The sequence below is a fragment of the Clavelina lepadiformis genome, chromosome 4 (genome assembly GCF_947623445.1).
Source record: "Clavelina lepadiformis chromosome 4, kaClaLepa1.1, whole genome shotgun sequence".
NCBI classification, from domain to species: domain Eukaryota; kingdom Metazoa; phylum Chordata; class Ascidiacea; order Aplousobranchia; family Clavelinidae; genus Clavelina; species Clavelina lepadiformis.
Window position 1 is genome coordinate 18619067 of NC_135243.1, and position 23266 is coordinate 18642332.

General features: G+C 34.6%; 1 protein-coding gene across 2 annotated transcripts; it reads right to left on the bottom strand.

Annotated features, from left to right (window-relative positions):
- Positions 1–155: 155 nt before the first annotated feature.
- On the bottom strand, positions 156–16430 carry LOC143451845 (phosphatidylinositol 4-phosphate 5-kinase type-1 alpha-like). Of its 2 annotated transcripts, none has more exons than XM_076952592.1 (20): positions 16264–16430; positions 12474–12508; positions 12285–12383; positions 12016–12146; positions 11523–11640; positions 7371–7520; positions 7070–7189; positions 6750–6929; positions 6570–6641; positions 6324–6362; positions 6044–6137; positions 5668–5752; positions 4814–4897; positions 4631–4679; positions 4414–4495; positions 3983–4203; positions 3611–3677; positions 3251–3329; positions 2988–3066; positions 156–1522 (listed from the first exon to the last, which is right to left on the bottom strand). In XM_076952592.1, exons 1-20 carry the CDS (start codon positions 16328–16330, stop codon positions 1394–1396), a joined length of 1980 nt encoding a protein of 659 aa, XP_076808707.1. In that variant the 5' UTR covers positions 16331–16430; the 3' UTR covers positions 156–1393. The 2 variants fall into 2 exon arrangements, with proteins under 2 accessions (XP_076808707.1, XP_076808708.1); XM_076952593.1 differs by having other exon boundaries at positions 2940–3066.
- Positions 16431–23266: the final 6836 nt, after the last annotated feature.

Below are 23266 nucleotides of genomic sequence, written 5' to 3' on the forward strand. Positions count from 1 at the left end.
ACAAGCAGCCAGTTCCAGAATATTGGAAAACGCGATCGCCTCCCAACGACTGTTTAAAAGGAAAGCGCAGCCTACACTATAGCCTAATCGAAATGCTTAAACTTAGTAAGCTAATTTCTTTCAAAACCAACGTGGTCAATATCCCACACAATCAATTTTCAACGCGAAAGGGACTAGTTTATTAGCAGGTACGGTAAAGTTGAAATAGGTTTGTAAAATAAAAAAAAATTATTTTTGTCGAACGTACATTTATCTAAATCATAAATCACTAACATTAGATTTAATTTGCATCAACAAATATATCTTAAAAACTAATACAGTGTCTTACATATATGTGATGGAAAATTCTAAGATATACAATGCACATGATAACGACAAGCGACAATTAAACGTGTCAAACAAAATTGCGGGAAATATTTAGCGCCAAAGTTTTCGGTGATATAGTTCTGTATGTGGCTTCTGTAAAGTACCTTGTAACGCGAAGTTCATTTCCTAAGGTACAGCATACGCCTACTTCATGAGGGACCGACAAACGATAAAAGTATCATCAAATTGAAGGCCGGGGGCAACACTGATATACTTCAATGAGGTCATAATAAAACAGGAAAATAACAATGCCCGTCAGAAACAACAGAAGGTTTTGCAGAAGCTACGACAAGCAAAAAATAATTAATCTGTTTTCCCCAAGCGCCGTCTTTCTTGAGTTGAGTCCATTGTTAGTTCATATTGCACACGGGGTTAATTGTATCGGGAGAAATCAACTTAATAGCGAATTCAACCCTCAACAGTGGTCGAATTTCATTCATTTTATCATGATATGGACATTATTGCGGTCACTGAAAAGGCCCAACACGGAGTATAGTTACGTAATTACGCTTAACGTAACTATACATACATAACTTTGTAATAGTGAAAATAAATTAAAATTAATTTAAAACAAGTTAAAATGTTTTCATAAATACAGTTGTAGAAATGATACTTTTCAACAGAATAGAATGCGATCGCCATGCAGCTACACGCTTAGGATGGTTTGGCGAAAAGCAGAGAAAAAAGGCTTAATAGAGAAATATATTCAGGGATTTTAGTGAATTCAACATTTCAATAACAATGCCATTAATGTTAGCCACGTATTTTCAAATTTTGATCGAGAATTAAAATACATTTTTAAATGGAAAAAAATCTGTCCCAGCATTACACGTGATTTGCGAACACATCGTTACGAGTTGGTGATAATTTAGAAATTTACCAAATTAAGCATTTCGTTTCTAAGAATACGTCCATATATGCGAATGGTCACATAATAACTGAAATTGATTCGAAAAAAGTGGTGATGTTTCACCTTTTAAGTTTGACATGTGAGTTGCGAGCGAGACTTTAATCTTATTGTTACGATTCAAAAGGCCGTATTCTCCTCTTTGTCGGAATGGTTGGCGCCCTCTTGTGTTGAAGTCGGTCTCAGTTGAATGGATTGACTGTTGCCCGCTAGATGGCGTTCGTGTTCATCAGTTGCATCTTTCAGTGACTGCAGCAAAAGCAAAAATATGTGAAGTTGTTGTAACCACAAAACCGGGAAAGCACCGGCACTATCATTACAAGAGCTACCCAATACCACGAAGCAAGCAGACAAAAATTTGCGGTAGGGTTACATGATATCAATTAATTAAAAAACTAAATTTAAACTAAAAGTCAAAAAGGAAACGCAGCTGGTTCGGTATGATTAGTGTCTATTCAAGCAAGTGATAGAAGAAAACTAAAATTTAATCTAAAACAGTAAGCTTTGAGTGAGTATGATTTGAAAACGCAACACTTGGACAATAATACCACGCTACTGACACCAGAAACGACTGCGTTACTCATATATATATGATCATACATACTGAGTTTTGATAGCTAAATTCGCTGTTATTTTGCTTTAATCTAACTTTATGTAGTGACATTTGTCACCACAGACAATTAGCTGTTTTCTACCTGTAACATGGATTATTTGGTAACACAAAAAGCAAGTTAGAAGCCTACCAACGAAGCAGGCTACCACTGAAAGCACTACTAGCTGTATCTGTTAATGAGCAGTTGGTAAAAACAATTGCCTTTGAAAAGCAAACACCCAAACGGAATTAGTAAAATCAAAAGTATTGCTTACACAAAATTGCTAAAGGGAGCATGGAAAAATGATACCACCCACAAAAGGAGATTTGAATAATCATTGCTGAAAAACGTAGTGGATTTATCATTGCTTAAATATCATGACACCATTATTCATGGTGCAGACTTTATAGCCTAAAATCATGGAGATTGATTGCAGCAAGACAGCGAAATTAAATTCTGAAAATCTTTGAGAGTACAACAAAGTGGAAAACATAGCCAATAAAATTTAAGATTGAAAATCAGGGTTTAAAAAGGTCAATAATATGACAAGACAAGTGTGTAAGGTGTCTCCCAACCTGTGTACAAAGAATATCATAATATTCATGCCGCACGCTTCAAACCAGAAGGAACTTACAGTTGTTAGACTGTTTTGCAAAGACAACAAGTACCTGAGCAATCAAATCTTTTTTACTGTGCACTGGAGCAGGATTAGGATTGGGCACTGCCACTAAATGTGTACATGGACCATAGTAACATTAAGTATTTAATTGTCCCTGACCGGTAAACCACTCTTGCAAAGCCAAATACATGACAAGTTGCTCGGAATTATTTCAAACAAATAGTGAGCTTTAAAAAGCCTAACAGACTTTTTAAATTTAAGTTTAACGTTTAACGTCTTAAGTTTTTTCAACTTATAGGTGTTTTTCTGTGGAAAAATTTGTCTATTTTTGGGAAACGATGAAGTGCTGAAGGTTAAAGTTTCTAGAGGACAGATATAACAGTGTGGGCATTGCAGAAAAAGGAAGAAACACAAAACAAACACGCAATGATCATCAGGAATCAAATGAAAACACCTTGCACTAAACGCTGGTTTCATAAACATTTCGTGCTTTTGCCCATACCAGTTCCACCTGTTCTTTTTGTAAAATTTCGCTCACGTTGATTATTTTCTGCTGGACAGGACTAGGTGACGGCTCCACACTAAGAAAAAGCAGTGTATTAATTAAGAAAGATAATTACAAATTGCGTCAACACAGGAAAAGAATGAAAGAAGTTATTAATATTTTAAGAACGTTAACGCTACCTTTAATTCACTGATGCGAAAGGTAAATAAACAATGATTTGGTGCTTATAAAAACTTTTATAAAATCAATCTATTTCTCACCTCTCTTGGGAAGGAATAATGGTTGTATAAGATTGCCCAGAATTTGCATTGAATGTCGTTTCTTTTGATAACGTTGATGCTGACACAATACAATTCTTTATCATAATGTAATTCTGGTATATGCTTAATACCACAGGTCAAACACAGAAAAAGATGTAAATTAACATACCTTTGCATTATAAATGTAAACGAAATGTACATATTAATATTAAAAGTTCACTCATAACAGCATATAATTCAAAAAAACACAACAAGCAACAACTTGAGCCAACAACAGTAACAACAATATATATACAAGCTGTAAATTTATTCATATTGTTATGAGACTATGATTGCTATATAAAAGTATTCTGAAAATACCAGTTCTTGCTGGAAGTTTTAAAGGCTTCTGAGAATCTGTAGTTTGTTTGTATTTAGGAAGATCCGCCTGGTAAAATAAAAATTCCCTTATTCATAGCAAGTTAAAAGGAATTGCAATAATTTTAATGAAATAAGAAAATTACACCTTCCTGTTATCGCTTAACAGAGAAATACCATTCATTGATAGGAACATATTGAAATTAATTAAACAGACTTCCACAAACAATAAAAAGCTCCATAATTAATTTACAGTCAACTAAAACTACAGAATTATAGCTGTAAAAAGTGGGAGTGCAAGCGATGGTATGTTCAATGGTTCAATTGCCAGCAACAACAAAACTTTTCAGTGAAAGTAATATTATTCAAGCTAACCTCATCATCTGTTACTGATGATGGTCTCGGCGATTCATTTGGAAGAATATCTGGGCGACCTTGCAATCGCATCATTCCACTTGATGTGGTGCTTGCTGGTAACGTGGAGGAGGACCCAGCACCACCGCCGGTACTGCTAGGAACCTGTGAGGATGAATTGGGCCGTCTTGTAGTATGACCCCTGAGTCGATTTGACGGCTGGGTTCTGACAACTGCTGAAGCTAAAATAATTATAAAACAAAAAAGAATATTAAAGAACAGGCAAAAAGATTAAATATCACCAACGGTGAAATAATATTGTGAAGTGGATAATATTTGATTACATCACAAGTAGCTCAGCATTTTGGGTCATTATAGAAGTCTAAAATTAAAATATCTCTTAATATATTTTTTCCTTATTAAGCTAATCAATGTGTTCCATGTAAAATTACCATTTTTCCGGAACACTCTGTCAGACATGAACTTTTGAAAACGCTCGCAGTAAAATCCCGGCCGATGAACAGAGACAGTGTCCTGTGTTCAAAATTTATTGACAATAATCTAATTAATACACTAAGCTTATACTGAGATATGATATGATATACAGCCTGCGTCTTTAGATATTTATACTAATTACAATTGTATTAAATCAATTTTAATACAACGTACCCCATCTGCAATCATTGATTTAAAAGTGTGTTCCATCTTCTTACGTAACCTAAAAAATAAACGCAAACAAAACTAAAATAGTAGAAGGCACATAAAGTGTGAATAGACACAGTCTCAATGTTTTATAAAATGACATAACACAACACCACTGAAAAGCACATTGGAAAAACGAAAAAAACTCACTTGTAACACTGTAAAATATCAATGATTCCACAAAACAAAAGCAATCTTTCACCCTTTCCATTAGTGGCTGGAATTCCTCCTGACCTTAAAGGCAAAAAATCATGAATAAATGATTAATATATATCGTGAAAACTAATTAATTATAATTATCGATGTGCAAAGGTACAATCAGGGCCACTTTACACATTTTATGTGGTTATGAATGGATTGGAGTTTTTGTTAAAACAACAATTAAATGTTTATATTATAATCATTACAAATTTCATTTTGTTTTGATAATGAATTTTGTACAACGTTAAACAAAAGTTAAAGACTTTAAACCATTTTTCCACAAATTCGCTCGAATCATTTTTAATAAGATTTAATGCTAGACTGAGCAACATATTTGGAACATCATGGCACCAAATGTATTGATTTAGGGTAGTATTACCCATGCATTCACAGAACAGTGTTAAATAATTAAAACAGAAAATATCAATGGCAGGGTACATGTAAGTATGTTGCAATAAAAATCTACAATATTTTCATGGCCAGGAATCAATAGCAAAAATGAAAATACCTTTTTTTTAAGTCACTTTTAACATTAATACATTATTTATTTAGAAAATTCTGTCTTGAAAATGTGTACTGTTGTATTTGTGCACACTGCAAGTTGAGATAAAACTATGGTATTGCAAACAAACCGTAGTGTAAATACAGATGTAACAGCTGTTTGGAAACCATGAAAACAGTGTTACAGTGAATTATATATACTGGTTGAAGAACTTTATACAAAACTAATCTTAAAAATAGTAAAATATCAATAAATTCTTTTCAGCAACATTACCTCGCATATACATAAAATTAAAACTTACCATAATTCTAAGTCACTACTATATTTGTTTCTCAGCATGGTTGATGAAATAACAGCATTTCTTACTGTAAAGTTCTCTTTTGCACCTAATTAACAATATATATGCATTATAATTAGTGAGACGTCTCCAAGAAAACGTGAAATTAACATTCAAGATGTTAATGATATTTCCTTGAACTCACACTAATGTGAAATAAAGTCGGCCTTTTTTCGAAATTGACGCACGAACACCACATTTTTGACAGTAAAAACTACCACTATATCGTAAGTTTGACACAAAATTTCAATTTGACACTATGCCAGAAAGGATTCAATTCAAATTATTGCTAGGACCTTTAAGACACTGAAATAATAGCTAAAACGTATGAATTAATTACCTGTATTGGCGGCTACAGTACTTGGACCGCCAGTATCATCAGAGTTATAGTCAGTAGAGCTATTACGGCTGTGGGTTTGGATCTTGACTTTACCCTAAGAAACAATAATGAGAAATAATCATAACAAAAAAAATCAAAAATCCTTATTTGAAAAGTGCAATACGTTTCTTCAATTTCAAAAAAGATGAAAACTTTTATTTTTTTCGGAATGCAAGCACATTTCTGAGCTATTTCGATAGTTTGGTTTTAATTCCAAAAAAATTAGGACAAAAATTGGCACCTTAGTTTCTTGACTGACAGAGTTGGCTGCTTCTTTCTCCTATTATGAAAAATTTCATTACTTCACAAAGTACAAATTTACTGTTTGATATTACATTAAAAAGCTGCAACTATCTTTCCAAACCGTGATAAAGCATATGACCTTCATAAGTAAATACATCTGTGTCATGCAAAAGTGATTTCTGACCCAACAGACTAGCAATAGCATCTAGCGAATCCATTAACATAATAATAATTCAATAGTTACCTTCTCCATTTGATCGATGTTATGAATGGCAAGCAACATACTATAATCCATTATTTTGAATGATTGCAAGACCTATACATAATAACCTATGGTCATTTTATAACCCCTTAGCCTGATCTAGGGTAGGGTGGTCCAAGTTAATTTTATTTTAAGCTGCAAATAAGTCAGCCAAATACTCACCAAGCAATCACGCTGCATTGTCTTAGTAAGTGCAAGGTGAATCTCAGGCTCAAGTTTAAAGCCATCAGGAACATCATTGATTAAATCCAAATCTTTGTAAGTTGGATTTTTCTTCCCCCTTTCTTGTTTAGAGGCTTTTCTTTTGTATGTTGACCCTTTCAGGTCATATTTTAAATGCATCTGAACATTTTTGCTGATGTTACAAAGCATCAACAAGCCAGAATATTGTCCAAGTTACAAAGTATATATACCTTGGCATACCTACACTATCAAAGTGAACGCCATCTCAATATAATTTGGTCAAGTTGCAAGACACATACCTTTAGTTTACTTGGTAGTAAGTTGTTCATAACAACGATTCGAATATTCTTACCACCAGCTTGTATGCAATATAAACCGTAAAATTTTGGAAGGAGTGTCCGTGGGTTTTGTACAAGGTTCTGCAAAAACCAAGAAAATTGTTTAACCAGTTCAACATATAAAAAGATTACAGCCTAATCTAAAAGTGATATTCTACAAAGGTTGAATTACAAATAGCTGGTAGAAATAGCACTACTACTACTATTGCTTATTCAGACAGAACCTATAATTCTTGACAGACTCTTTACACAGGGTACCCACCATGTAATATCCAGGAAGGAGTTTCTGCAAAAACTCTGCCTCTTTGTGTTGGACTGTCTTAATTATGAACTCATCATCATGCGTGACAAAAAATAAAGAGCCACTTGCACCAGGGTTTGACAGCTCTGTTAATGGTTCACTTATTGATAGCTGCAAGTTAAGAAATTAAATCGGCATTTCATTAATGTGCAAAAACTTAAAAGTGCATCCATAAACAAAGTATTCCACAAGATTATAAATTTTACCAATTAACTGTTAAAATCTGCTTATTATACACATACAGCAATACATTTAGTATATATATTAGGGTTATGACTTAAAAATTTTTTTTTAAATTTTGTGTGTCCTGTAGTCACAAATGATGAACTTTTATGTCCTGATTTGAAAACTTACAAAAGTTAAGACTGTTCAAACAAAAATCTCCCGCACCAAATTTTTCCAGTTTTCAATGTATGAAGGATGAGCTTTGTTTTGTAGATATAGACCATATAATTAATTATAAATTTTATTTTGGTAAATTGTGAATGCACAAATTAAATTATTCATATCATGGCTTACCACAAGTCAAGTAAATCTGTTAAGAAGAATGTGGCATCCTGGACGAGAAATCTTGCTGTTAAGCCAACAAGAAGAAGAAGAAACATGCCAATGATTGAAACCCTGAGTAATTATGTTCGCATTCCCAAAAAGAAAGACATTATCGGGCGATACCACACACTTTTGGACCAAGCTAAGGCCAAGACTACAAGAACGATTCTAATAGCTGATGAATTAATTGTTCTTTGGTCAAAATTGAACTTTCCAGCGGTGACAAAGCAAACAATAATGTCAAAGCTACGGAAATTGATGGAGAAACAGGAGAAAAATAGAAAAAGAAAAATGGATTCATTTAAAGATGAAACAGAAAACCTGTTTGACATTACCAAGATAGAAGGAGAGTGGCTGTGCCAAGAAGACAAAAAACTATATAGCCTACAAATTGAATCTAAAGGAAAAATTGGCTATACAACCAACAAAAGTGCTCCAAAATCGTCTATCCACCCTTCAAAGAGAGTGCGAACATCAAGTGCTTCACATACCAGTATCAATGTGGCTTCACATCATGTCACACCAAATGAAGACGATGAGACGACATCAACTGATGTCGAGAGTTGTAAAAGTGATGCAGACAGTACTATGGCAGAATACAGTGACAATATTACCCAGTCAAAACCAGTGTTGCATTTTTCTACATCGCATGCATCAAAATTGGTTATACGAAATTCTCTTTCAACCAACAAAGCAGCAGTTGTCTGTTCTAGCCTAGCTGATGATGGAATCAGTGTTGCCACACCATCACAATCTGGTGTTTGGAGAGCAGTTATAAGAGATGGCGACAACGCAAAGCTAAAATTAAAATCAATTATGAAAGAGGAGAATAATTTCTGTTTACACTTCGATGGAAAAAAGATTGGCAAACATGAATATCAGGTAGTATGCTTGAAAAGTCCATCAAGAGAAATCAAACTGGGTGTTCTAAAATGCAAAAGTGGAACAGCTCAAGATATTTTCAGCAGTCTAGAAAACCTATTAGATGAATATGATGCATGGAAAAATTTGAAAATGATCATATGTGACACAACATCTGTTAATACTGGACGGCTGAATGGCATTGTTGTGAAACTGCAAAATGCAATGATAAGCAAGGGTTTTGATAAACCACAGTATATTGGTTGCCAACATCATATTCTTGATAGAGTCTTAAAGCATGTATTAGAGTTCTTCAATCCAACGTCTTCAACAAAACCAACTCTCAACTACAAATTTGTAGATGATGTGGTGAAACACTACGAAAACTTGCAGCAATCCTACAAGCCGGAAATTGAGATGGAAATGGTTGACAACCCCGGATGGAGGGATGATTTTAAGTTTCTCTTTGAGTTGTGCAGAGCATTCCGTTTCTTCAAAGAAAATCGTAGATTTCCACTAATCAAATGGCATAAACTTCCATCTCTACACAATGCTAGATGGAATTCAAGAGCCATTTATGCTATGATTGCCTACTTCCTCATCCCTAGATGGAGAGTAACTCTGGAGAGATCATGCTCATTCATCGCAAATGCGTGGCAGGAAGCCTGGTTTTCTAACCAAAAGTTTAAAGATGAAATATACCAAAGATTATTTGATGCTATCTTTGAGCTCGAATGTCCTGGAGCCTTAAAGTGCCTTAAAACCCATTGGAATTTGGATAAGTCCGTTGTAGATGTCCACGCACTAACATAATTGCAGAAAGGGGAGTCAAATTGATGGAAGAACTTTACCAGAAGTGCAAAAAGGACAAATATTTGAACATTAAATTTGTAGCAAAGAATAAGTTTTGAATTGTAAATTTTTTTTTTAAATTTGGACCAATGTCAAAAATTAAAGTCAGTTTGTGCGGGACATTTTTTACGATTTGAACAAAATAATTATAATTTTCTAAGGTTATACCAAAATGTTCATTGATTCCTGCTACAGGCAAAAAAAAAATTTCCTAGTCATAACCCTAATATATATATTATATATACTACAGGGCCCACCATCCTCTGGATGGCAAAGTTCCTCTGATCAAAATTTCTTTTCGGATTGCCTTATTAGATCGGTGTAATTGATTGTTATAGCTATTTGATTGTTTGTTAAGTTATATTAATCAAAGTAATTTCACTATTGCGTGGTCATTTAAAAACATTGTATGGTCCCGGTTAAAAAACACAATGCACATTGTTATATGTTATAATGCTAACACTCCGTTTTCTTAAAGATATGTTTTTCCTATAAGAGATATTCAAACGCAACTTTTTTACAATTCGTCTTGCCAAATTCCGATGCAAAATTTAAAAAAAATTTCATTCGTGCAAAACAGTTACTGTTATTAATCATTCTTCCTCCCAATTTTGCAATAACATGTTTCATATATTCAAAACTTATTCTGTAGGCTACAACCTACTGCATTGCATCTATGTTGTAAGGCATATATCTGCTACGTAACACATCATAAAAAAGTAATGCTTAACCTTCAAACATAAATTGCTTAAATTTCTTGCCAACTAACAAGACATACTAAGGAACACAAAGAAGACAACGATGGAGTCCAGATACATTGAATTTTTTCTTGTTAAACACAATATCTCAGTATAGTCGATACATTTAGCCTATTGAATGCATTGACTCCTCAAAATCCAATTGCCATTTAGCCGATCCAGTGATCAGTTGTTATTTATTAGCCAACACTGGGAACAACTAGCCAACACTGGGAACAACTAGCCAACACAATCATTAGCCTTCAGATCCAGGTTTAGACAAACTTTTATTCCTTATTTGTATCGTTATCCGTTATCCACATCGTTATCCTATGTCGGCTATGTGCTGACGGCATTCTTCTGTAAGTTTCCATAACGAAAATGACGAAAATATTGATTAACAGTAATTTTCAAAGTTTTTATAAGGTCAGTGCAAACGTAGAGCAGCGGACAAGATGAGTTGACAATTGACATTAAGTACTTAGTAGTTGCTGCTTAAAGTCAATCTTGTCTCTACCAAAACCAAAATTGACATTTCGTTAGTCTTCTACAGTAATAAGCTACCAGCAGTGAAATCCCAGCATATATGAAGTCAGATTGGTGTTTATGACATCACTATGGCTTTGTTTCCTCTGAATGCTTGATGGTGTAACAATGCTGGCTGGGTTTGCTGACAGTTTACAGTAAGGCTTGTAAATGTTCAATTTCTATTCTTATCGCTGTACTGTAGTTAACAGAAAGGTGATTTGACAGTTGGAAAGAGGAAGGTCTAGCTGTGTTAGAAATGTTTTAATCATCGAAATTGACACAGACTACTTGAAGTAATCGTGAAAAGTTAGTTAGCAGGCGAGTTCCAGCGCTGCTGTCGCATGAGTACACTGCTATTTTCTCGCCCACTCTCGAAAAAAACGAGGTGAGGGAAAAGGGCTTTCTCATTTGCAACGGTCTGAGTAGATCACAGAGAGATATATATAAATGTATATACATATATAGAGAGTTGTTTAACAAATGCAGACATCAACATCAAAAATCACATCTAACATGTTGTACAGCAACAGCACGTCGTCAACATGTTGCAAAAAATCACTTATTTTTTATCTAAATGCATAATTACCATATAATCATCAGGACGAATTCCAAACAAGTCACGAAAATATCGAAATGCAATTGGGGCATAAGTTTTAAAAGTGAAATCTCCGAAGTGGTGGGCTGGTGTCATGCTTGAACCCTCACTGAAAGTTAATTACAAAAATCACATTTGATAATGGTTATGGGATTGTGGGTTCACAATAAATTTATGGCAATAAAACATGTGTCTTACAATTAAATAAAACAAATAAAACATGCAAATAATATAGTACCACCCTGGTATCACAAACATCCACGGAACCATGGTCAAATGGTAGTGTTACCGGGGTGGTCGCGTTAGTGATAAAAATGCAAAACATTGTAATAGAAGAGCAGATATTTCGGACCTTATTTAAGTAGTCGTGACACTGGGATGGTCGCGATAACAAGTTGGTAACCGGGGTTCTACTGTATATATGGTGTTGTATGTAAAGTACAAGTTACAGTAATACTGTAACTGTAATAACAACAGTTCATACCTTGGAAATGAAATCGTTTCAACAACTTGAAAATCTTGCATTAAGATGTCACGTTCAGGCTTTGAACTTAAACCAGCCACTGTATGAGAGATTCCACGCTGTATACTTCCACTTAAGGCAGAAGAAGGAGTCTACAGCACACATAATTGGTTACAAATGTAGCAATGCAATTAAAGAAATAAAAACTTTTGAACTAATAAACTATGAACTAATCACAACTTATGATATATCTGCTAGTATAAAAGAAACTATTTTGCATCAAAACCCACCTTTTTATAAGTAGTCTGTCCTGTTCCATCAACTCGTCTGTGACCAATTTTCTTTTCCTTTAGTGGTTTCACCTTTACAGGAGGCGGCGCATTTTCACTCTGCATTAAAATGAATAGTTTGGAACTTTTGTATACTATCAATGATGTAAGTATTCTTATTCATAATTAACTATTGCAATGCTGACTTACTTCCTTGTAAACATCATTGTTTGCTAAATCTTCACCTGCAAAAACATGAAACATAGGTTACATAAAAACTGTGGTAGCCCATAATTTCCGAATTTTGTTAACAAACAGTCCTTTTTCTTTGAAGTTGTCAAGTGGTGCTAACAGTTCAAATACACTGTTGCATTTAACATTTAAGCTGTGCCGTGCCAATGTTGTGCCAATGCCTAAAGGAAAATGAGCCATTTTTCTTTACTCCGGGCAATGCATGCACTCACTGGAAAATTTTGCCACCACTTAGATTTTTGGTTATTGATAAACCATGTGTCAAACTCACAAATGGCTACTGTCCAACTAATGGGAGATATTTAATTTTAACAATCAATTTCAATGTTGAAAAGAGCTTAATTGTGAATGGAGGTTGGTTTGATAGAATCATATTATCTAGAAATGTTAATCAACATCAAAATTTCCTCTGCCACACCAAATTTCCTATCGACAACAGCAAAGTATAACCAAATCGATACCCATAAGTATAAATGCACAAACAACCACTGCATATGTCTAGGAATGTAATGATATAATACAATATAAATAACATCTTTGTCACAACATAAATTTGAATGCAATAAAAGTACAAATTACCTAGCACGGTCTACAAAGTATGGCTTAATACTAACAAAGCAAATTGCTTTTAAAAGTGTGTTGATCGCTTTAAAGTTTTATGGCAGTTATTATATGAAAAACAATAAAAATGATATGATAGATAGCTACAGGGTAGGCCTAATTATGAAGAAAACAATGCAAGTGACACAGCACAGCTTCAAATCGGCAAGTAAGGCATTGTTAAAAAAGTTCAGCTATAACTCCAAAGCCAAACTTCAGAGGCAATTCCTAAACGCTAAAATTTAATAACTTAGGATTAGGGATGGGACAAAAAGAAATTACTCAGATTCGTCGAGCTTAAGTATTCAGATAAATTTGCTCAATTGAGTCTGAGTATTCCATGACGACGTCATAAGTAAATTACATATGTAACAAATTGCCTAAGGCACACAAGTTACTCTTTTTTTTCTGTTCCAACAAATTTAAGCACAAAATAACACACTAAGATTATCAGACACTTTATTCTTCAGCTAAAACACGATGAACACGAGAAATTACAACTTAGAGTTAGAGTTAGGTTAGAGTTAGAGTACTTTCAAATTAAAGCCAAAAAAATACTGTAAACGGTATATATTTATTATTTAGATCTAGATGTAAAAAGTTGAGTTGAACCTATAAGAAGGAACAACCAATGTTTTTCACTGTCAGTATTTCACAATTATTGTTTTATGTCAAAAAGTCATGCGATAGAAGCAATTTTTTACAGTTTCTTGTAAGTCAAAGTTAAATGTTATAACACAGTAACCTAAGCCTAATCTAATTCTGACTCAAAATAAATACTTAATTTAACTAAAATCAACTTTCTGCATACCGTAGCCTTTCTCCTAATCGCCTACCTTTTACCAACAGCAAGAAAAACCGTAAAAAAATCTCAATATCACTGCAAAACTAGATTGAACATAGAGAGCGCATTGTGCGCTGTGGTAACAGTTGACGTAATCCAGAAGTAATAGAATAAACAAGGCCAAAATATAGTACAGCGTTTGTTGGTAAACAATACGAAGTAGAACACTAATAACATTATGATATCATCAGATCTGTAAGAATTCCGCAGGAATAAGGGCTAATTATGACAATTAGCACATACCGTATTTTCTTGAATAGAAACCGCAGCTACTAAGTACTATTTTTTATTTTTGAAAGTTTTGTGCGGCTTCTATTTTTATTACATGAAGTACCGGTAGTGTTGATTAGGTGACAATAAAACTCTGCGCTCCCTTTTGACAAAAAAGTTTTATTCTATTACTATCTGACCACTACCGTAATGTGACAACTGCTGTTTTTCGCATGTGCAAGCTCTCAATGACAGCCTTTATATTACACCGGACTCAACACTCTATTGGAAGACGCTGTTTCCATTGTCTAGAGAATAGTTGTGTCGTTATATAATTATATTTCTGCTACGGTATTTATTGCGCTATTACATAAAATCATACTTGCCATAAGTTCAAACTCAGTTCACGGTATAATTGCAGACTTATTTAAGAATAGTTGATTGACAATCAGTTCCGTAAACATGTTATCTACATTTGCACTTTTGAACTTATTGTACTAAGATAACCCCATACTTATCATCCTATTTTGTAAACATGTTATTTACATTGCATTATGAATTTCATTATGCGATTTCATCATTGTCTTCTGCGGCTTTTATGCGAGGGCGGCTTCTATTATTTATTTTTAATCAAATCGTGCGGTTTCTATTCGAGGGCAGCTTCTATTCAAGAAAATACGGTAATGTCAGTTCATAAAGAAATAGTTGCTGGCCTTGATTTTGAGAAGCTCGTTAATGAATTTACTGCTGTTAGGCAAAAAACGTTCCAGGTAAGAAAAATCCAAGAATCACAGAATTTGGCAGCAAACGTTTTGTTCTATTCAGTTTACAAACCTTGCAAGTTTCGTGAGAACTTTACAGAACAAAATTAATTTGAATTGGTTTTATCTGCTTGAATGTGTAACGATTTGACAACACAGCATGGACAATTTAGCGCCTTATTTATAAAGAAAACTTTGTTTGCCAAAGCCATCTGCACAAACTTTTAATTTTGAGTTACTAACTCTGCCTTCAGTGAACCGAACGCATATGCAAAAAATGCTCACTTTGCATCTTTCACGCATTAAAAATTCTTTACAATAAACACCATAGTTTTGAATCCTGCAACAAAGCACACTTCACTCTATCCATATTGTCATCGTTTTGACCTTGTTATTCTCTTTTTACTCCCATTCGCATGAGTAAGTAAGGTCATTTGCTTTCAGTAATTATGTTGGTGATACCTTTAAAACGGTTTAATTGGGGAGTGTGTTTTTTAATCTTACAATTTGAAAACAGTGGAAGTACTGATGGCGATACGCCATAGATATTTTTGTTTAGCTGGATGGTCCGTTCCATGAAAAAATCGGATTGTGACCCTGACTCATAAGCAATATTTTATGGCAATGAAATTAACACAACAATTGACATTCTCAGTTCTTAAACTATAATGGTAGTATAAGCCTGACGGCAACCGATTATGTTCTTACTAGATGGAAGTTTAAACCACACTTTCAACTACTTATGCGTTTTACATTGCAAAACAGTTAATCTCAATTGTTATAACGTGCCCTTTATTCTCTTGTTCTTTAACTGTCCTGTATGCCTCCTTGATTTTTCCAAATCAATTCACAACTCCACCTTTGTTTGATAAATTTAAAAAAGAGCAGTTTCCACACAACTAAACACCAGTGCCTCATGCTTCAAAGCAAAAATGGCGTGATGGCAAGCAATCTCATTTTGAAACAATGTCATCCATCAGTGACGTAATAGAAATTATTGATTTATCATGGAAACCTATCATGCCATTTGCACAACAACGCTTCCATTTTATTTTGTATGATAGCATTTAAGAGAGAAAAAAACGGTCTGAATGTACATTTTTACAAATGTTGTTAAAACTGGCTGATGAAATAAAGTTTGTTTATACACCATGTAATATGCCAAGTTTGGCGCCCCCAGGATGATTTCGAAAAGTGGGCACTATGATTAGACAAATAAATTTATAGCATGTATGGTATTATTGCTATACTAATAAAAATGTCATATAAAACTTATTTCATCATTCAAATAAAATTTATGTATCGGTACAAATGTAACAGGATATAAACTTACCATTTTCGTGCTTTGCATTAGGTTGTGTAAATGCAGTTCCAACCGATGGATTTTCAGCCGCCGCCATAAATGCAAATCTCAAGGCCTGGCGGCACCAAAGCAACACGTTACTTTAACAATTCAGCTGATGTTCCTAGTTGGCTAAAAAGTTGACAAAGATCAATAAATCATAGACTTAACAAGTGACTTAACCTGAGACGAAGTATTTTAATGCGTTATGATAGCAAAGTGTTAGCTGAGACTGGAACATTTACAGTAAATCTTCTGCATAAATTAAGAATTTAATGAATGTCCACAATATTAATATCTATCTATTTAACTATACAGCTAAAGTTATGGAAATGTGAACAATACAACAAAAAGTTTGACAAGAAATGTTTAATAATTTGTGTAAATCAAAGCTGCTCTTTCGGTTGGTGAATGCTACATACAGTAAAATTTCATTAACACGACTTTACTTATTTTGATACGTAATATGAATCCACGCAGCTTCACCAGGTTAATCAATTAAAAAAACATTTAATCAACTCATGATAAGTCCATCACCACCATCTTGAAATTAGTCAAAATATCATTGCAACATAAGCAAGTGCAGTTATTTCGTTAATGGTTAGTTATTGGCTAAAATTATAGATTGTTGATTTTGCAATGCACAACTTAATACCTCTTCGTGTGAAAAATCTCATGTGGACTTTAGTGTCGGGCATTTGAAGTAGCTCAAAAAAGTAGACCTTATATCAAATAACTTAATCAACTGATTAATTTGGCAAAACAAGTTTGTAAAACTTTTTACTCGTTAGGTAGCTATCGTTAAAGTGTGTTGAAAATCTGGCAGGCATAAAGAGTTTTGTATCAAATGGGAGGCTTTGCAAGAAATGACAGCAGGCAAATAATGTGCAGAAATGTATTGAGCTATCTATATCAGCTTAAATAAAACACGTAAAAACAATAGGTTTATTTTGAACGCAGCAATACTGGAACAACAACCTAAGTAAGGTAAAAAATTAAGTTAGGTTGTACAAACAAACTTATGCAGCCTACGCATGCTATACCCAACCATTTCACTTTCCATTAGTAACCGACAATAAGCTTGCTGTCATTGGAGTCTAATGTACTTTCGAAAATATCTCTGGAGCAAAAAGTTTTGGAATCCATTGAGACCAATTTCAAATTAAATTCATTACAAACTAATTGAAAAAGAGAGAGCTCAAAAACGACCATACGAGCTTTAAAGTCGGTTTAAAGCATCAGGTTGTCACTGTGTTGGTTTCAAAGTTATATTTATTACTACTGACGAGATACATCATTCGTAATTGTAATTATATTGTTGTACAACTTGTATCACATGTATGGTACTCATTCTATTCGATTGATTTATTCTGCCTAACTTAAAAAAACTATTCGATCAATAGTAGTTAAAAGTCAAACTAACAAAAAAATGAAAACTAAAGGAAGGAAAAAGATGGCATGAATCAATAAGGAGACTGCTGATAAGAGAGTGGAAAGCGCAACATGGGAAATGAAGAAGAGCGAGAAGGACAAACCGCAGGTGTCAAATGACATAATGGAGAACAGGAAAAAGTGAAAAAGCGAGCAAAGCCTTCTGCAATGCTTTAAGTATGACAAAATAATTTTCTAGTCTAATGTGGTTATCTGTTTTGCCATTTAACTGCAAAATTTTTAAAGATATTTGAAAAAATGGATTCAACTCGCGGGTTGGAAGCAACTTCTAATTTTGTAAATAAGCATCAAAATGTCCAGCTGATCCAATTAAAATTTGTATGCATTAATATTTCAGTTCATTCAACATTCGACAACTAAAGCATCACAATAAAGGGTGGGTAAAAATATATTGCAAAATAAGCTTTGGCGAACTTTGAAAATTTGTTAACAGCTTTTAAATAACAAAACCTTTTGAAGTACAGCTACTTTGCCGAAGGGAGTTCAACCCATACCCGTCCTGTTGTTCTTACATCCGTTCCCGCAAATCGTTTTTCATAACACCTTTCACGATGAGCATTTACTTTAACTATGGATTTAAGGATTATAGCCACATGTACCATATTTCACAAGCCAAATTCACACAAATTGGTGTGCGTGTGCCGATGTGCAAGCTGTTTTTGCACAAAAAACCTTCGGTGTCAGGGTGTGCATAGGTGTAGCCCAGGGGTGTCAAATTCAATCGCACCAGTGGCCAAAACTCAAAACTTATTTAATGGTAATGGCATTTATGGTACGACGCGGGCGGTAAGGATAAAACTTGATTAAACGTTTAGTGACGCAAGTACATGAATTGGAACAGACAGCAATACAACACCAAATTTTTGATGTTTTTGACGATTTTTGACTGGGCTATCTTTGATTGTTCTTCTCTTGCATTCATTATGTTTCATTCATCTCCTTGCAAAAGCATTAAAGAATTAACAAACAATAGAGAAAAAAGCAGCCCAGATTACAAGTGTTAGAATAAATCGATTTATTCTATCGCATGATGGGGCAACTGTTATGCTGCTGTATTGTGCGATTTGTTATAATCTTATTTCTTGCTTGAAAAAAGTAAGTTATACTATAAGTTACATGATCTCACGGGCCGGAAATAGTTCCATGTATAAAATAGCATTGCGGGCCAAGTTTTATTGTAAAGCGGGCCGGGAGTTTGACACGTATGGTCTAGCCTAGGGATGTACAACCTGCGGCCCGCTAGCCTAGTCATTTTCACTCCAAATACTTTGATGACTGATGTTGTTAAAGTAGTTAAATTCATCAAACTTCCTTAAAATTTAGTAGGTTCTGCGGCCCATTGAATTATTTCAAGTGACAATGCGGCCCACAATAATAAAAGGTTGGACATGCCTGGTTTAGCCTAAAGGTTAGGCCTACTCTGCGTCCGTCTGGCTTCACTCGAACCCCTGTTTTATCAGTTTTAAGTTTTGTGGACCTGGTTGACATTCCTAAATTCGGGAACACTAGGACTTATATATAAAATGAAAAACTAAAATAAAAAATGTGTGACAATCGGAACTTGAACAAAATGCTATGGCCTAGCCTATAGGCCTAGCTCTGGAACCCTGGCTCGAGCGATAAGCAATCATCGCGGGGCTTAAGTCGTGCAAAGATCATTTCCAATCCAAGGATAAAGACTACCATACCATTTCGCAGCACAACACAACATTTCTATGAACTAGGCCTATTCTTTCCGTAGCCTATACACTTTCATCTCACACCTTCACCGGGATGGGATTCACGGCCTCGCCTGCTCGTAAGCAACAAAATGTCAAAACAAATACGGCATGAACATCTTATTAACTCATTCGCTTTTGTAACTAAGGATTCTAAGTTTTTCTCCCCAATAGTGAACCAAGTGGCTCTCCGCTGAGAACAAAGAGACTTAAACATTTTCCTGTTTAAATCTCTTTGGTTGAGAACCACTGTAGTAGGCCTAATTTTCACTATTCTCTTGACTTCGTAGACGCAAAAGTTAACCCAAAAGTTTATAAGGCTAACCGAAGGAAAATTTGTGTCAAAGGTTAATAATAATTACCAGCCTTAAGCGGGTTTAAATAATGATTAACACGAAGGCGTGGTAGTCTGGCGGGGTCTTTTATTCAAAGTAAAGGATTAAGCTTCAAAGTCTTACTAAATGCAAATGCCGGTAGCCTACGCAAAGCGAAGCAATCGCAAGGAAAAGCATGCAATGTTGCGCAAGCCGTCGCAAGCACACCCACGTAGTCAAGCTATACTGAATGTGTCAAGAACCGAATCCGAATACATAGACGTAGCCAGGGGGGCCAAAGGAGTCATCCCTTCAAATTTCTTACATTTTTTCTATCAATCATTATATTTCTCAAATTTATGAGCAGACGGTCAGTCGTAAGGTCGATCTTTATTACGCCTGCTCAGTTTCTATACACTGTTACGTCCCACACCACCTATGGTTTTACTACTCGACCATTGGTTTTCATTTTTAAAACAGTTTGTTGTACGTTGTACAGTATTGTGCTTTATTTTCAGTCAGTTTTAGCTTGGTCGAGATTTGTACTCTGCGATTTCAAATTTCAAACGTTTAGATAGTTTATTAAGCTATATTAGTTTTGCATACCGCAGTTTACTTAGATGGCAAAACATACACAAGCAAAATTGGATAGCTTTTTTCTACAAAATCTGAAGATTTGCAGCCGTAAGAAACATCAATTAGGCCTAAGCCTGCCGTGAAAACACCAATTACACCTAATTTTAGTGCTTGTATTCCTGGGCATCAACAAACATACGAAGTGGGAAAACAAACGATATTGGGTTTGTCCTTGAACATTATTCGTTGGCAGCTTACGAAATGTCCTTGTTAATTGCTCAAAGTCAATATATTTGCATACACACGGGATTGCATTCACGCGGACTTGCAGGATTTTCGGCCACATGGACTTGCACCCTTAAGGGATTAAACCAATACGAAATTACACCCACATGAGACACCTTCAAATGGAATCAGAGGCGTACTTAGGGTTTTAGTGCTCGGGAACGGAGATAACATTTGCTCCCCCGCTTGTCAAAATAACTGAGAACAACGAAGTAGCGAATTATAATGGATTTTGCTTAATTTCCACGTTTGACCACCCCGTCCCTCGACAAAAATGTACGAAGCGCAAATTATGAACTGAAATCTAACATTTATTCGAACAATTGTAGCTGGCAAGTGGCAACTTGTAATGTACAATTTTGAAACGTTGAGTATAGAACGATTTTAATGCTGTGTAGCCATAATAGCCTATAGTAGCCTATAAGCACAATTTATAGAAGACATATAGACTAAATATATTTTCATAAATCATTTAACTGCTATCGATGGTACGTATGTAACGTATTTCCTTATTTATTACAGTACTTGTCTCTTGCAGTCCCAAAGCCCGAACGTGTACAATTGCGTGTGGGTGCAATTCCGTTTCGGTGCAACCTTGTGTGGGTGCTATAGAATCGCTATGGAACCACCGCGAAAAGATGTGAAAGCAAATTGTTGTGGCTTGGCTATCTAAACTTTTCTCAAAGCGAAGAAAGGACAATTAAAGCTTATCACATCGCTATATAAAGATATATTTGAAAACAAACAGTCGAATTTGTTTTAGCAACCAACGTTTGGTAGCTTAGTGCATAAAAACATACGAATGTATTTGGGAAACGGATAATTGGCATCACAACACGCATTTCGAAAATTCGACCTGTAGTATCAGCAGAAAAGCCTCCAGAAGAACATTTGTCACAATTAAAAATATAAAACGAAAAATGATGAGATGTGCAAAACAAGTTTTATATCAGACAGCTTCAATGCATCCCTACAGGGCTGACACCAAAATAATAAACAGATCAAAACGGCAATTTATGAAAAAAACTGCTTTATGAAGCAAATGTCATACTGCTTAGATGTATCCAGTGATGGGATTAAAATATTTTAACATCCGGTTTTCTTACTAGCAGCATGCCATATTGACCCGGGGCCGATGTAGCCTATAAGCTTACAAAAGCCTATACATACCCTTGTTAACAACCGGTTCGTGGAGGTCATTAAAATTCCAAGAACCGATTCGAATCCCACCACTGGATGCATATCGTGTTGATTTTTTTTGTAACGCGTTAATTAAAAGTTTAATGTCTTAACGCTACAGCACCACATTGCTCTGTTAATAATTTTTGATCTTTATCCCGCTGCATGTTGTAATCTAGTCATTCTACGTTGTGAATTTATGACGCATGAGTCTTCAATATACTTTATTTGAGTTTATTTTTCCTTTAATACATAGACAAGGTTACGAGCCTTCAGAGTAAAATGTCAAACCGATAACGAAAAAGATCAAAGTATATCTGCTGACCTGACAGTGTGTCAGTAATTCGACTTAAGTCCATAGATATTACATTACATTGTCCGACAAAACTTTGACTTGACTTCATATCTAAAAGATTACTAAGTCTAAAACAAAGACTATATTAGTGTCTAAGTCAGTCAATATTTGAAATGATTCGTCTTGACTGGGGTCGGTCGTTGTTGGTTAGATTTCAGAACTAAAACAAAATGACTATTTTTTATTTTCGTTCAAACACATTATGATGGTGTGACATTAAATCAAAATTGTTTGTGTGCAAACGCTTGCCAGGTAGTAAAACGTAGAATATTTTCTACTATTTTAAAAGTTTTTTGTTATTTCAGTTGATGGCATTATATTTCAGTTGACTTGAGATGAATCGAGTCCTACTTTCTAAATTACTCGATTTAACTTGAGTTCTTTCTTCCAAATGACTTAAATTGACTTGCGACTTGTGTTTGATCCCCAATAGAGTATGAATCCGGCCTGAGTGGTAACATAGATATTATATAAATACGTGTTTATATAATATCTATGAGTGGTCATACGTAACGACTAAGTTATATAGTATAGAGGTACACGGAATATTTTACAGGCCGAATTATTTCGAATGAATCGGTTAAAAATGCCCAAATTTGGCTTTCGGCCGAATTTATTTCAAGATTCAAAACATCAAGATACTTCTAAAAACCTGACTGAAAATTTCTTTATTGCAAGAAAACTATAAAATCAGCGAAAAGAATTGCTGTTGCATGTAACAGAAAATTTATAAGTTTGTTATTTCCGTTTACGCATACCTTTCCGTTGCAAGTTCAACTATATAAGTAGGCTATAGACTACTTTAACTCAACTTTTGTAAATGCATTAACTTAGGCAGAAGCTCAGGGCCAATGCAAGAACTGATGAAGGGGCGATTTTTACCGTAACTTACTGTTATGTAATAACATAAAATAATATTAATAACGTAAACAAAATATCAATTCTTTGCAGATCAACTTCAATCAAAATTTTGTTTTGTGATAGGCCTATATTTTTGAAAAGCAATCTTTTTCGTAGAAAATTTTAAAACAACATCAGTTAAGGTGTTATTTTTGTTTCGGTGCTAAGTAGGGTGGGACCCTGAAAAGCGCCTGGCCAACGAAGTTGCGTTACTC